The sequence below is a fragment of the Penicillium coprophilum genome, assembly GCF_028826855.1.
Source record: "Penicillium coprophilum strain IBT 35676 chromosome Unknown utg000006l_segment0_segment0, whole genome shotgun sequence".
NCBI lineage: Eukaryota > Fungi > Ascomycota > Eurotiomycetes > Eurotiales > Aspergillaceae > Penicillium > Penicillium coprophilum.
Window position 1 is genome coordinate 1,521,836 of NW_026622725.1, and position 14,867 is coordinate 1,536,702.

The window sequence follows — 14,867 nt, forward strand, 5'->3', positions numbered from 1 at the left end:
GGCTTATTGAATTTATAGTTTTAGCCCTAAAGGATTCCTTAGTAGTAGAAATAGGGGGTTTAATAGTCTTTTTAGCCCTTTTACCTCTTGGAATCTAGCCCTTAGGAGCTAGATTAGGAAATAATAGCTAGTAGGTATTAATTAGCATTATAACTAATAACCTTATAGTGTTAGTAGTATTTTCCTTTAAAAGGCTTATTTTTATACAATTTATAATACTTATATTTAAGTATTATAATATTCGTATAATTATAGAGCGAAGCGAAGTAACCTATATCATAAAGGCTTAGGTGTATATCACGTGACCTTACTCCTATATAAGGTCTAAATCTATAGGATTCTAATACGGTGAAAAATGATTGCTAAGAAATAGTAGAATAATTCTGCTAGGCCTCTGTACTAGAGGCTTAGTACTAAAAGTTCTTATTACGTGATATAACCTAGCGAATCTAACGTATTCGGTAAGCGAGCGGCCACCCCTTCTAAAATCGCGTCCATGAATTAGCACTTAGTCAATTCAACCACCCACTATGCCACCGATTCGCTCTCAAAGCTCTCAAAATTCAATCGAGCAAGAGGGTAGGGTCTTATTAGCTATCTAGGCTTTTAAAAATGGAGATATCAGTTCTATTTCTCTTGCTGCACGTACCTTTAATATCCCATGTTCGACTCTTCGCTACCGCCTAAGTGGTATACAAGAACGCGTAATTTCTCGCGCTAATTTATATAAACTCTCTGAAATAGAAGAGGAATCTCTTTAAAAATAGATACTCTCTATAGATTCCTATAGATTAGCCCCCTAGCCCTCTATAGTATAATAAATAGCGAATCTTCTCCTCGAAAAGTGTAGAACTACCCTAGTTATTTTAGTTAGCGAAAAATAGGTATATAACTTTGTGAAATAGTATCCTCTTCTCTCCTCCCGATTCTTAAAGCGGTATAATTACGAGTGTGCGAAATATAAAGACCCTAAGATTATTACTAAGTGGTTTAATCTAGTTTAGAAGATAATCCTTAAATTTAGGATTAACCCCGATAATATCTATAACTTTAATAAGACTAGTTTTGTAATAGGCTTAATAGTAACTATAAAGGTTATTATAAGGAGTGAATACTACGGTTAGTGATCACTTTTATAACCTAGAAATTATGAATAGGTAACTATTATTGAGTGTATAAATACTTTAGGTTAGGTACTCCCTCTATATATAATTTTTAAAGGTAAAGTCTTTATTAAATCCTAGTTTAATAGCCTTCTAGATAATTAGCGCTTTAAAGTTAGTCTTAATAGTTAGACTTCTAATAAAATTAGACTTTACTAGCTTAAAAAGCTCTTTATTCTAATAACTTTATTGTGTATAAAGGGGAGATATAGGCTTCTTATACTTAATAGTTATAGAAGCTATTTAACCCTAAAGTTCGATAAACTTTGTGAGAAAAATTAGATTATACTAATCTATATACCTCTATATTTATCTTACCTTTTATAGTCTCTCGATATTAGCTATTTTATAGTTCTAAAATATATATAGTTAGCTAGTTAAATCGAAAATATAGGTTAGGATAAATTATATCGATAAACTTAACTTCCTTAAAGTATACCCCCTTATATAAATTAAAGTATTTAAATTAGAGACTATTAAAAATAGCTTTAGGGTAGCTAGTTTAGTCCCTTTTAAACTAGAGAGAGTGATTTCAAAGCTTAATATTTAGCTTTAAACCCTAACCCCCCCCTAGCTAGGGTAGTGATTTAAGCCAGAATTTTACCCCAAAAACCCCTTTTATAGAGAAAGATCTACGTCGATAGGCTTCGTTAATTAAAGCTTTACTTTATATAAGATCTTAAAGTCCACTAAGTCTATTAGATTATATATTAAACCAGCTTATAAAAGGCTTCCGTCTTATAATATAAAGTACTATCTTACTCACTATAGAAAATAAGGAATTATACGCTACTAATAAGAAGTAGAAATAAAAACGTACTTAATCCCGAAGGTAGATACCCACTAAAGGATGTCTCTTAGTTTAAGAAGCTTCTTAATTAATTAGTGAGATAGTGGAAGTAGTGGAAGTACCTATACCCCTACCGCGAAGAAGCGCTTCGCCGGCTTTACAACCACATATATAGGCCCCACCAAGGTACAGTGGGTGCAGATAAATAGGTCATAAAATCAATAGGTGCCTCGGTAGATAGATGATTTTACTATATTTAATTTAATGGGGTTTTGGTTGAGATAAATGTAATTAAATTTAATAGGGTTTAGGTAGGTGGCCGCTCGGTTACAGTGGCCGCTCGCTTACCGAATACGTTAAATCTAGATATAATTACGTAATCAATATATAGTCACTAACGTATTCTATATATAAGCTACGTATATAAGCGAGCTATATAGTTTAAAATATATAGTAAATACAATATATTTTATATTTATATTTTAATAACTATATTATTATTTTAGCTCCTTATTTATCGATAGCTATTAATAAGACTTATTAGCACTATATCTTAATTTTAAAGATATTAGATAGGTATATTATTATTCTTTTAAAAATTACCGAAAATTACGTTACTAAAAACTAGAAATATATATATCTTAATTATAAAGTTATAAACTTCCTTTAAATCCTATAAAGAGACTAGATATTACCTAAAAAGTAGGAGGATATAGGGAGAAATCTTATAGACTATAGTGGTTAAAATATTAAGTTATAATTTATTATATTTACTATATATTTGGGACTACGTAGCTCGCTTATATACGTAGCTTATATATAAAATACGTTAACGTATTCGGTAAGCGAGCTAGATATATAAGCGAGCTAGATACCCCACTAAACCTATTGAATTTAACTATATTTTTCTCGACAAAAATACCCTTAAATTTACTTAATTAAATTGATTTATCTAGCTAAATACCTATTGATCTTATACCCTATTCCCCTATACCTACTATACCTTAATGGGGCCTATTAACGTGGTTCTAATACTAGCGAAGCACTTCTTATAGTAGGGGGGGGGTACTTTAGCTACTTCTATAGGCTTAGTAATTAATTAAGAAGCTTCTTAAACTAAGAGGCCTTTATCGGCCTATATCTACTTCTGGGATCTATTTCGCTTTTACTTCTACTTCTTATTTAAAGCGCGTAGTTTACTTACTTCTTTCTTAAGTAAAGTAGTAGACTATATAGTGATTTAATAGGCCTTTAAAACCTATTTTATTATATTGTTTAGCGGACTTAGAGGACTCCTTAACCTTATATAAAGTAAAGCTTTAATTAACAAAGCTTACTTTTATAATTATATATAGTTTAAGGGCGTTTTTAGGTCCTAATCGCTTCCTCTACTTAGAGGGGGTATTAGGGTTCGGATTTAAATATTAAGCTTTAAACTCACTTTATTAGGTGAAAAAGGTACTAAACTAGCTACTTTAAAGCTATTCTTAATAGTCTCTAGTTTATAGGCCTTAATTTATATAAGGGGGTATAATTCAAGGAAGTTAAGTTTATTAATATAGTTAATCCTATATCTTATTTTTATCTCTACTAACTAACTATATATATATTTTAATACTATAAAATAGCTAATATTAGGAGGCTATAAAAGGTAAGAGGAATATAGAGATATATAAATTAGTATAACCCTATTTTACTCGTAAATCTTATCGAATTTAGGGGTTAAATAGCTTCTATATCTATTAAGAATTAGAAGCCTATACCCCCCTTTATATATAGAGAAGTGCTAGGAATAAAGAGCTTTTTAAGCTAGTAAAGGCCTATTTTATTAGAAGTCTAACTATTAGGACTAACTTTAAATCGCTAGTTATTTAGTAGGCCTTTAAACTATAATTCTATATAGACTTTACCTTTAAAAATAATATATAGAGGGAGGGCCTAACCTAACGAATTTATATACTTAATAGTAGTTACCTATTCACGATTTCTAGGTTATAAAAGCGAGCGCTAACTATAGAATTCACTCCTTATTATTACCTTCGTAGTAGCGATTAACCCTATTATAAAACTAGTCTTATTAAAGTTATAAATATTATTAGGGTCGATTCTAAATTAAAGGATAGTATTTTAAATAAGTATAAACCACTCTTAAATAATCTTTAGGTCTTCGCACTTTATATATTCGTAATTATAGTGTCTCGAAAATTAGGAGGAGAGGAGAGGATACCGTTATACAAAGTTATAGGTCTATTTTTCGCCGACCGAAATCACTAGGGTGGTTCCGTGTTATTAAAGTAAAAGATTCGCTATTTCTTTTATAGTAGCAGGCTAGGGGGCCGCTCTATATAAATCTATAGAGAGAATCTATTTTTAAAGAGATTCCTCTTTAATTTCGGTTAATTTCGACGAATTAGCGCAAGAAATCGCGCGGTTTTGTACCCTATAGATATAGGTGAAGAGTGTTAACTTCGGTATATTAAATTAGCGTGCTACCTTACGAATAGAGCGAATTTCTTATTTTTTAATAGCCTAAATAGCTAGTAATATCCTACCCTCTTACTCTATTAATTCTTTTGAGCTTTAAGAGCGAATTAGTGGTATAGTGGGTGGTTAAATTGATAAAGTGCTAAATTATAGACGCGTTTTAAGTGGGGTGTCTAGCTCGCTTACCGAATACGTTAACTAACTACTAATAAGTCACTTCGCTTCACAAGGTCTATCTAGTGGCCGAAGGCCACTAAGATCCCTTATAACTACCTTTATATATAGAAGATTCCCTACCCCTAGCTTTATTAATTAAGCTAGAAACCAAGGTTTCCACTATATATAATTTAGGGTTATTTCTTAATAATTAGGTTATATTTTGAATAAACCCTTTATAGTTATTATTTAGACTATTAAGAACCTAGGCTATCACTACCTAATTAGGTAGATTAATACCTTTACCCTTAAGGTTATCTACTAAGGTTTTAACCTTATTAAGATATTCTTCTATTAAATTAAAATCAATTAATCTAGTATTAAAGAAATCTTTTAGGGTTAAATATTTAGTAGTAAAACCCTTAGGGTTATATAGGGCTTCTAAGCGAAGCTAGGCCTTATTAGCACTCTCTATATCTTTTAGATATAGGAGGGGCCTATTATCACAATAAAGCTTTAAAATAGATATAGCCTTATTGTTTTTAACACCAATAGGAGTTTCTATAGGTGTATAGGTTATCTTTTATTAGGGCTGCTTTAACCCTAATAGACCATATAATATAGTTCTCCGAGCCCCTAAGCTTAGGGAGATATATCTTATCCAGGGAGGCTATAGTAAGATATATTATAGATATCGGAGATAAGATATATACATATAATATACTAAATAATAGTATACGTATATATATAGCTCACTATATATAGTAATATATACTATATATAGTAATATATACTATATATAGTAATATATACTATATATAGTAATATATACTATATATAATTGTGAGAATATATCACTATACACTTAATAGTATATAGTAATATATACTATATATAATTGTGAGAATATATCACTATACACTTAATAGTATATAGTAATATATACTATATATAATTGTGAGAATATATCACTATACACTTAATAGTATATAGTATACAAGGGATCTTGGTGGCCTTCGGCCACTAGATAGTCCTTATAGAGCGAAGTGACAAGGTTTTTACCTAGTTAGGTACTGGTTTTTTTTTATATAATCACTATCGTATTTAGATTTAGATAGTTTATATCATATGATAAATAATTCTAATTACTAGGCTTAGTGTATATCTACTACCGGCAGAATCATTCTACCATTTCTCAGCGATAACATTTTCGCCGTATTAGAACTCTATGGATTTGGACCTTATATAGGAGCAAGGTCACGTAACATATACCTAAGCCCTTATAATATAGGTTACTTCGCTTCGCTCCGTAATTACTATATTTAGTATCTTACTAAATATAGTACATAGGGTGCTAAAAGTCTGTTGACACTTTTTATTTCCCCCCACACCACCAACCTATCATCTTTAATCAACCATACCACCACCAAAATATATGCTTTTAGCACAGAAATTAGTGGAAATCGTGGTGTAAATACTAAGCTTTCAGAATCTACGCGTGCCGCAATTATTTACGCGGTTTCTCGGGGTCAAAAGAAGGCGCACATCGCCCGTGACTTTAGGTGCTCCCGCTAAGCTATATATAACACCATTAAGCGCTTTAAATCCACTAAATCTCTTCGATCCTGACCTCGGTAAGGTAGGCTAAAGAAGCTTACATAAACTACTATCTATCACCTTTATTAGATTATATAGTAGTTCCCTACAATTAGCTAGAATAAGCTAATCACTAAACTTCCGACTAACCTTCCAAAATCGACTATACAGCGTATATTTCGAAAGCTAGGAATTAGGTATTAGAAGTTAAAGAAGCGTATTTTTCTAAAGCCCTTCGATACTAAAAGACGATATAAATTTGTTAAGAATTAGTCGAGTTATAGCGATTTAAACAATATTATCTTTTCCGATAAATGTTCTATATAACGAAAATCGAACTCCTATATCTAATTTGTGTTTCGACTTAAGAATAAAACCTACTAGCCTAATCTTATAAACCTTTAGCTTCATAGAAAACAAATTTTATAGATAGTATAGGGTACTATCTAGATTAGTGGCCACTTAGACTTAGTTATCATAGAAAAGGAGCCTAAATATAGATTTAACGCGTAGACCTATACTGAAACCCTCGAAAAAGGTCTTCTTAGGGTCTACAAACCTAGCTCTATCTTTTAGTAAGATAACGCTTAGATCTATATAGCGAAACTTACACAATTATAGTTTAAAGAGCATAGTATTTAGGTCATGGAATGGCCCCCTATTCACCCAATTTAAACCTAATTAAGAATATCTAGTTCCTATTAAAAAAAAAACTATTTAAACTCTATCTAGAACTCTATATATAGGGTAAATCTAAGATAGATTGGAAGAGATTCTATACTATAATTTAGGTAGTATAGAAAGCTCTTAATTAAGGCTAGATCGACACTTTTATCCAATCTATACTAAGTAGGATCTAGGTGGTAAAGAAAGTAAAAGGCTAGTATACAAAATATTAATATTATCTTAAATTATATATGATTAATAAGTAATTCAATTATTATTAGTGGAGTAATAAAGATTTAAAAATAGGTGGTTAAATAAAAATATCTATAGAAATAGGGAGTGTTCACAGACTTTTAGCACCCTATATAATTCGGAAATTATTTAGGAAAGGCTTAGCGATATATTGGTATTTCCTATTTAGGAAATAAGTAGTAAGCCAGGCTTATAACCTATAAGTACTTTAGTAGATATAATATTATAGCCTAATAATAGGTTATAATATTTTATAAGGGAAGGTATATTAGGTAAGCTTTATCTTATAACATATTTTATAAGCGAGCTACACACATAAGTAAGCTATATACCCCACCCAAAACGCGTCTATAAATTAGCAATCAATTAATTTAACCACCCACTATACCACCAATTCGCTCTTAAAGCTCTAGAAATTCAATAGAGTAAGAGGGTAGGATCTTATTAGCTATCCAGGCTTTTAAGAATCAAGAAATCTCATCAATTCGTGGTATAGCGCGCTACTATAATATCCCTAGATCTATACTTCGGACACGCCTACGTAGGGTCTAATAACACACAACTACTCGCGTAAACTCCTATAAATTGATAAAAATCGAAGAAGAATCTCTTAAGAAATAGATTCTCTATAGATTCTCACAGATTAGCTCCCTATCTCTCTACTATATAAGAAATAGCGAACCTTCTCCTTTGATATTAAGGAACTACCCTAGTAGTTTTAGTTAGTGAAAACTAGATTATAAACTTTATAAAAAGATACCCTTCTCTATCCTCTAAATTCTTAAGATACTATAATTATAAACTTACGAAATATAAAGACCTAAAGATTATCTAGGAGTGGTTTAATCTTATCTAAAAGATAATCCTCTAGTTTAGAATCGACCCTAATAATTGCGGAGCGAAGCGAAGCAACCCATATCATAAGGGCTTGGGTATACGTCACATGACCTTGCTCCTATATGAGGTCTAAATCTATAGAGTTCTAATGCGGCGAAAATGTCATCGCTGAGAAATGGCAGAATAATTCTGCCGGCAGTAGATATATAACCAAGCCCAGCAATTGAAATTATTTATCACACAATAGTGATTATATAAAAAAACCCAGTACCTAACTAGGTAAAAACCTTGTCACTTCGCTCCACAAGGACTATCTAGTGGCCGAAGGCCACCAAAATCCCTTGTATTTATAACTTTAATAAGACTAGTTTTACTATAGGCTTAACTATAATAGTAAAGGTAGTTATAAGGAGCGAATTCTATAGTTAGCGCTTACTTCTATAACCTAGAAATTATAAATAGATAACTACTATTAAATATATTAATATATTAGGTTAGGCCCTCCCTCTATATATTATTTTTAAAGATGAAGTCTTTATTAAATTATAGTTCGATAGCCTCCTAAATAATTAGTGATTTAAAGTTAGTCCTAGTAGCTAGACTTCTAATAAAATTAGACTTCACTAGCTTAAAAAGCTCTTTATTCCTAGTACTTCTTTATATATAAAGGGGGGATATTAGCTTTTAATACTTAATAGATATAGAAGCTATTTAACCCTAAAATTCGATAAGATCTATAAGTAAAATAAGGTTATACTAATCTATATACCTCCTTATTTATCTTATCTTTTATAGTCTCTTAATATTAGTTATTTTATAGTATTAAAATAATTATATAGGTAGCTAGTTAAGTTAAAGATAAGAAGTAGAATTAACTATATCGATAAACTTAACTTCCTTAAGGCGTATCTATCCGCTTAAATTAAGGCTTTTAAATTAGAGACTATTAAGAATAGCTTTATAGTAGCTAGTTTAGTACCTTTTATACCTAATTAAGTGATTAAGAAGCTTAATATTCGACTTCGAATCCCTACCCCCCCTCTAGTAAGGGGAGCGATTAGGACCTAAGGACACCCTTAAATTATATACAATTATAAAAGTAAGTCTCCTTAATTAAAGCCTTACTTTGTATACGCTTATATAGCCCACTAAGTCCCCTAAATAAGGCGATTAATTAGGTCTTAAAGGCCTATTAAATCATAATATAGTCTATCGCTTTACTTAAGAAGGAAGTAAGCGAGCTACGTACTATAAATAAGAAGTAAAAGTAAAAAAGGACTCAATCCCGGAAGTAGATACCCACTAAGTAAGGGCTCTCGGTTTAAGAAGCTTCTTAGTTAATTACTAAGCTAGTGGAAGTAGATAAAGTACCCCCCTTCCACAAAGAAGCCCTTCGCTGGGTTTATAAGTATATACGTAGGCCCTACTAAAGTGTCGTGGCTATAGAGAAATAGGGCATAAAATTAATAGGTGTTTAGCTAGATAAATCAATTTAGTTAAATTAATTTAATAGTGTTTTAGTTGAGATAAATATAGTTAAATTCAATAGGTAGATATAGGTATATAGCTCGCTTATATACGTAGCTTACTTATAAATTACGTTATAATATAATATTATATAAGATATAGAAAGGTTTATACTTAGCTTAAGTAGATAATTGTAAGCATAATAGTAGTTGTAAGATATATATTTTACCGGTAGTATCTAAGAGAACCTTAGATATATTATTTACGGTAAACTATATTATAACTCACAATATATCGCCATAAATCTAGGATATCATAACGAAGTCATTATATTATTAATGACCTTCTATGATATTCTATACTGCTAGAGCTCGCCTATATAAGGAAGGGAGGATTCCTAGCTAGATAATTAATGAATACAACTTTTCTCACCTCTCACCTATTATTATCTACTTAAGCTAAGTATAAACCTCTCTATATCTTATATAATATTGTATTATAACGTATTCTATATGCGAGCTACGTAGTCCCAAACATATAGTAAATGCGATAAATTACAACTTGATATTTCAACCACTATGATCTATAAAGATTTCTCCCTATATCCTCCTACTTTCTAGGTGATATTTAGTCTCTTTACGGGATTTGAAGGAAGTTTCTAACTTTATAATTGAGATATATATATTTCCAGTTTTTAGTAACGTAATTTTCGGTAATTTTTGAAATGATAATAATATACCTATCCAATATCATTAAAATTGAGATATGGTGCTAATAAGTCTTATCAATAGCTATCGACAAACAAGGAGCTAAAATAATAACATGGTTGTTGAAATATAAATATAGAATATATCGCATTTACTATGTGTTTTGAACTGCGTGGCTCGCTTGTGTGCGCAGCTCGCATATGAAATACGTTATAAGATAAAGCTTACCTAATACACCTTCCCCTATAAAATATTATAACCTACTATTAGGCTATAATATTATTTCTGCTAAAGTGCTCACAATAATAATAGGTGAGAGGTGAGAAAGGTTATATTTATTGATTTTTTTCTAGCTAGGAATCCTCTATTCCTTATATAGGTAAGCTCTAGTAGTATAGAATATTATAGAAAGTCATTAATAATATAATGACTTTATTATAATATCCTAGATTTATAGCAATATATTGTGAGTCATAATATAGTTTACTGTAAATAATATATCTAAGGTTCTCTTAGATACTACTAGTAAAATATATATCTTATCCTCACACACCATAGTATATAAATATATCTTATAATTACTATTATACTTATAAGAGGCTTATATCTAAACTAGTAGAGGTTTTTAGGGATAAAGTAAATATACTAGGATATTCTAACTTAGACTTACTTTTATGATTCAGAAAGGATTGTATAGGTTTTATTCCTAGGAGGATCTATCGACTATATACAGGTACATATAGTTACTAAAGACGTAAGTCTCATGTTTGAAATAAGCTTTCAGATCTCACTTTTAATATAGTTTACCTAGATAATTAGCTATATTATATATTAATATAGATAATTAGAGGATATCCTATAGATCTTAAGGATATCTTATAGATATTTAGTGGATATCTATAAGATATCCGTAAGACCTCAAAACTCATTAAGTCTATATTTCGAGAACTTCTATCTCAGATTTCTTAAGTTCTAGTAGTCAGAATAAATCAAAAAAATAATTAGTAGATAGATAGGACTTTTAGCTTTTATTTAAGCCTAAACTTAAAATAATTTATATAATAATAATAGTTTTAATTTTCTATATTCTATTTCCTACAAAGTTTATTATAGTTAATAGTAGGTAAATATATATTTCTATATATAACTTACTATAAAATCGATAATCTACGGCTACCTTTATAATATAACATCGGACTAAGAAAACTATAAGACTACCTATAAATACTATATAAGGAGACCTTCGATATATATCTATTTTATAAAATTTCATAGTGCCAACCGTCGATTTAAGGGGTTGGTTCTATTAGGACTAAATATACGCTTATTTTAGTGGTAAGAAAATATTAGTAAGCTATATTAAGATTATATAATAGGCTATAAGGGGGAAAGTAAGTGAGAGTTATACTAGTGCGGATATCCTTAGATATCCGCAGTCTAGTAGCTACCTATTCAATATTAAGAGCCCTCCACTATCGTACGTAGTACTTAGGATTCCGTTTAAGAAAACGTTTTAGCTAATAATCGCTAATTTATAGGGGATCTATAGAAGGGTCTTAGTGGCTATCTTTAAGAATTGAATTAGTAGTAATAGCGATTTATCGATGATTTATCGAGGCCCTAATAGCGTTAAAGTAATCGATATATTTATATAAAGCCTTCTCTTATTCGATATTTAGTTTCCGACCAGTGGGTTATCGTTAAAAAAGGGATTTTCTACCTTCCTATCGGCGCCGGAGTCGACCCTTAGGGACCCTAAATTCACGCGTAGTTTTCGCGATATTAGGCTTAAATTGATTAGATAGGTACTTAATTACCTTACAAGGGATCTTAGTGGCCTTCAGCCACCAGATAGTCCTTGTGGAGCGAAGTGACAAGGTTTTTACCTACTTAGCTACTGGTTTTTTTTTATATAATCACTATCGTATTTAGATTCAGACGGTTTATATCATGTGATAAATAATTTCAATTGCTGGGCTTGGTGTATATCTACTGCCGGCAGAATTATTCTGCCATTTCTTAGCGATGACATTTTCGCCGCATTAGAACTCTATGGATTTGGACCTCATATAGGAGCAAGGTCACGTGACGTATACCCGAGCCCTTATGATATGGGTTGCTTCGCTTTCGCTCCGCAATTAATCTAATTCTTAATTGATTTATTGGATTTAGGTATATTAGGTGGAGTGGTTGGTGGTTGAAGAGAAAAACTAGGATTTATGAAAAATCTTTCATATGGGTGGCGGACCCTCCGTAAGGAGGGTCTGTAATTTTTGTAAAAAAATGTAAGGGCCGGTTAGGTAAAAACCTTGTCACTTCGCTCCACAAGGACTATCTGGTGGCCGAAGGCCACCAAGATCCCTCGTATAGGGTAAAAAAAATATTAGGATAATATTTTTCTCTATATAGAAGGTGATAAACTTGATGGTTTTATAAGATCTATCATTATCTATTGGAAGAAGCCAAGGCCTCCCCTTTTAGATCCGAGACATAGTAGCTTTATAGAAAGAGAAAAGCTATTGCGGTACCTCTATAGTCTCTAGGTCCAGGGCCCAACATAGTCAAACCTATCACAGATATGCAGCGAGTATTCTAGTGTCCAAATAGGATCCCTTTTATTTAACCTAGTCATCCGGGTATTCATCTTTCATATTACTCACAAACATCCGCTCTCTCTCATCCCACCTTTTGAAATGCTTACCCGCAATGGCAGTCAAACTACTCGGCAATTCCGTGAAGCGAGGCAGTATTATTGCAATATTTTCCTCGGCCACATATCGGACACTTCGATCCGCCACACTACTCATCTATTGTTAGCATCTAGCCAGGGAGATGACACAAGATCCACTCACAGCACATGATAGAAGCTTTGATGCCTGCCAGCTTCTAATCGGTCAATGCCCATTCTCCTCATCCATTGTTCGCCCGCGCCACATTCCGGGTCCCAACCCGTGATAATGGCCTCGTAATGATAGCGACGATGACGGAAGATCTGGCCCACCTTGTATTGGATGTTTGCATTGCCATCGGGTCGCCTCCGAATCTGCTTTGGGATCTCATCCACAGTCCTCATCACATGAAGGCTCTTTAGAATGTGTTCATGCTCGAACAGCCCATGGAACAGAGGAGCAATGTACTCCTCAACTAGAAATATATCAGAAGGAAAGTCTGTAGCGAACAGTTCCATGAGCCATGGCAATTGATGGCGTAAATCCATCTGCCTCGAATCGCCGGACAGTAGCATCACAGACCAGAGTGCTGCGTACTTTGCACTCACAACATCTATTGACGTGGCACGCAAGGTCGTATTTTGTGGTTCGACACGAATGGAGTTCAATATGTTCTTACCGCACCGCAAGATAACGCCTGAAGTTGATGCTTCACCCAAAGTTGTGGTTTGGTCCAAGTCGGACATGCCCAGAAATGTTAATTGAGTGCGCAAATTTGAGACAGGAGTCTCCCTTGCGCCCCGAAACGGGTCCAAGTAAAGGGGCTCCCCTGGCTCCATCCCGTTCAGAGCACTACCATTGATATCTGAGCCCGGTGGAGGCGTAATAATCACATGCACATGGAATGGGAATCCACAGGGACGGGCATTCAGGCCCACCCCCTGCGCGACAAAGCAGTATATTGCTGCCGACACCAGTGGCAGGGAGTTATGCTCTTGACTCTTCAGAGCCACCCCTAAAAAGTTGTGCTCCAAAGAATGATATTCCCGCTCAGGATTGATCCCTGTGAGACCATTCAGCCCTAGCCAAGATGCTACGGCTAGCGCCTTCTCGCGAGGAGTGAAGAGGGAAAGATCCGGGTGAGACGCAATGAAGCAGTCAAGGATCTTATTCAGAGACTCTCGTATCTAGATCAAAGTCAGGTATATATTGTTGAGGAGTTACACTAGGACAACACCTACTTCATCCAAATCACCAGTCCCACTCTCGGGTATGAAGAGATCAAAGCAGGCCAAGGCTCTATCGAGTGACACGGGTTCTCCACGTTTGAGTTTGGCCCATTCCGGTATGGCAATACTTCGGTGCAAGCAAGTTAAGAGCGCGTTGGCATAGTACCTTTTATGATTGGCACAAGGCACTTTGGTCAATTCGAGGGAAACACATGTCAACTTGCATAGAAGTAGTAGCCCACCTTCTGGCCAAATAATCCTCCCCAGACTCTATCAGGCTATATCGTAGAAGAGTATCCTTTGCATCGTATCCCATATTGATTACACGGCGAAACTTCTCGATCCGGCCAGTCTGGCTACCAAGAATACTACCAAGAAGCCGAGTGACAGATCGATCAACCTGATACTTGAAGACAAAGAGCCCTTTCCAATCGGTTGAATTCACTGGGCATGCAAGTTTCCGGGGCATATTATGTCGCCCATCCCAGAACTTGTAATGCGACTGGCAATGGTGACGCCATAGTAACCGCTCATTCGTCACATTTTGAAATCGACTATTGGTTTGTTCGAGGGCAACGCAGGAGTGAGGAGTAGAATAACATAGAATCGAATGCAGGATCTCGTCTGGAAGATGGATTAAAGACCGAACCATCCCTAAAGGTGGAAGATTAATTGAAAGGGCAGGAGAGAACAGTAAGGGAAGAACAGCTTCACATTCCTCAGATAGAAGAAGATCCAATTCTCGTCAAATGAAAGAGATATACAAGAAGCAGGAAAATGGTGAAAACAGGAAAATAGCACCGAGGTAAGAGAGGTTTCCCTCCCCGCCTTTCTTATCGATTGCCAAGCCC

The 14,867-nt window shown here is 33.5% G+C and overlaps 3 protein-coding genes across 3 annotated transcripts; 2 read left to right on the plus strand and 1 right to left on the minus strand.

Moving 5' to 3' along the window:
- Positions 1 to 530: 530 nt before the first annotated feature.
- Positions 531 to 1,004, plus strand: N7500_009520 (uncharacterized protein; the record flags this gene model as incomplete). Its single annotated transcript, XM_056680659.1, is given in 3 exon segments — positions 531 to 584; positions 603 to 704; positions 906 to 1,004. The coding sequence occupies 3 exon segments, from the start codon at positions 531 to 533 to the stop codon at positions 1,002 to 1,004; spliced, it is 255 nt and encodes an 84-aa protein (XP_056528041.1).
- A 6,559-nt stretch (positions 1,005 to 7,563) lies between these two features.
- Positions 7,564 to 8,420, plus strand: N7500_009521 (uncharacterized protein; the record flags this gene model as incomplete). The annotated part of the gene is made up of 3 exons (XM_056680660.1): positions 7,564 to 7,653; positions 7,750 to 7,828; positions 8,407 to 8,420. Coding segments are annotated over 3 exons (183 nt in total), but the record flags the coding sequence as incomplete, so codon positions are not given.
- Positions 8,421 to 12,742: 4,322 nt separating this feature from the next.
- On the minus strand, positions 12,743 to 14,668 carry N7500_009522 (uncharacterized protein; the record flags this gene model as incomplete). The annotated part of the gene is made up of 4 exons (XM_056680661.1): positions 12,743 to 12,917; positions 12,971 to 13,974; positions 14,029 to 14,182; positions 14,259 to 14,668. 4 exons carry the CDS (start codon positions 14,666 to 14,668, stop codon positions 12,743 to 12,745), a joined length of 1,743 nt encoding a protein of 580 aa, XP_056528043.1.
- Positions 14,669 to 14,867: the final 199 nt, after the last annotated feature.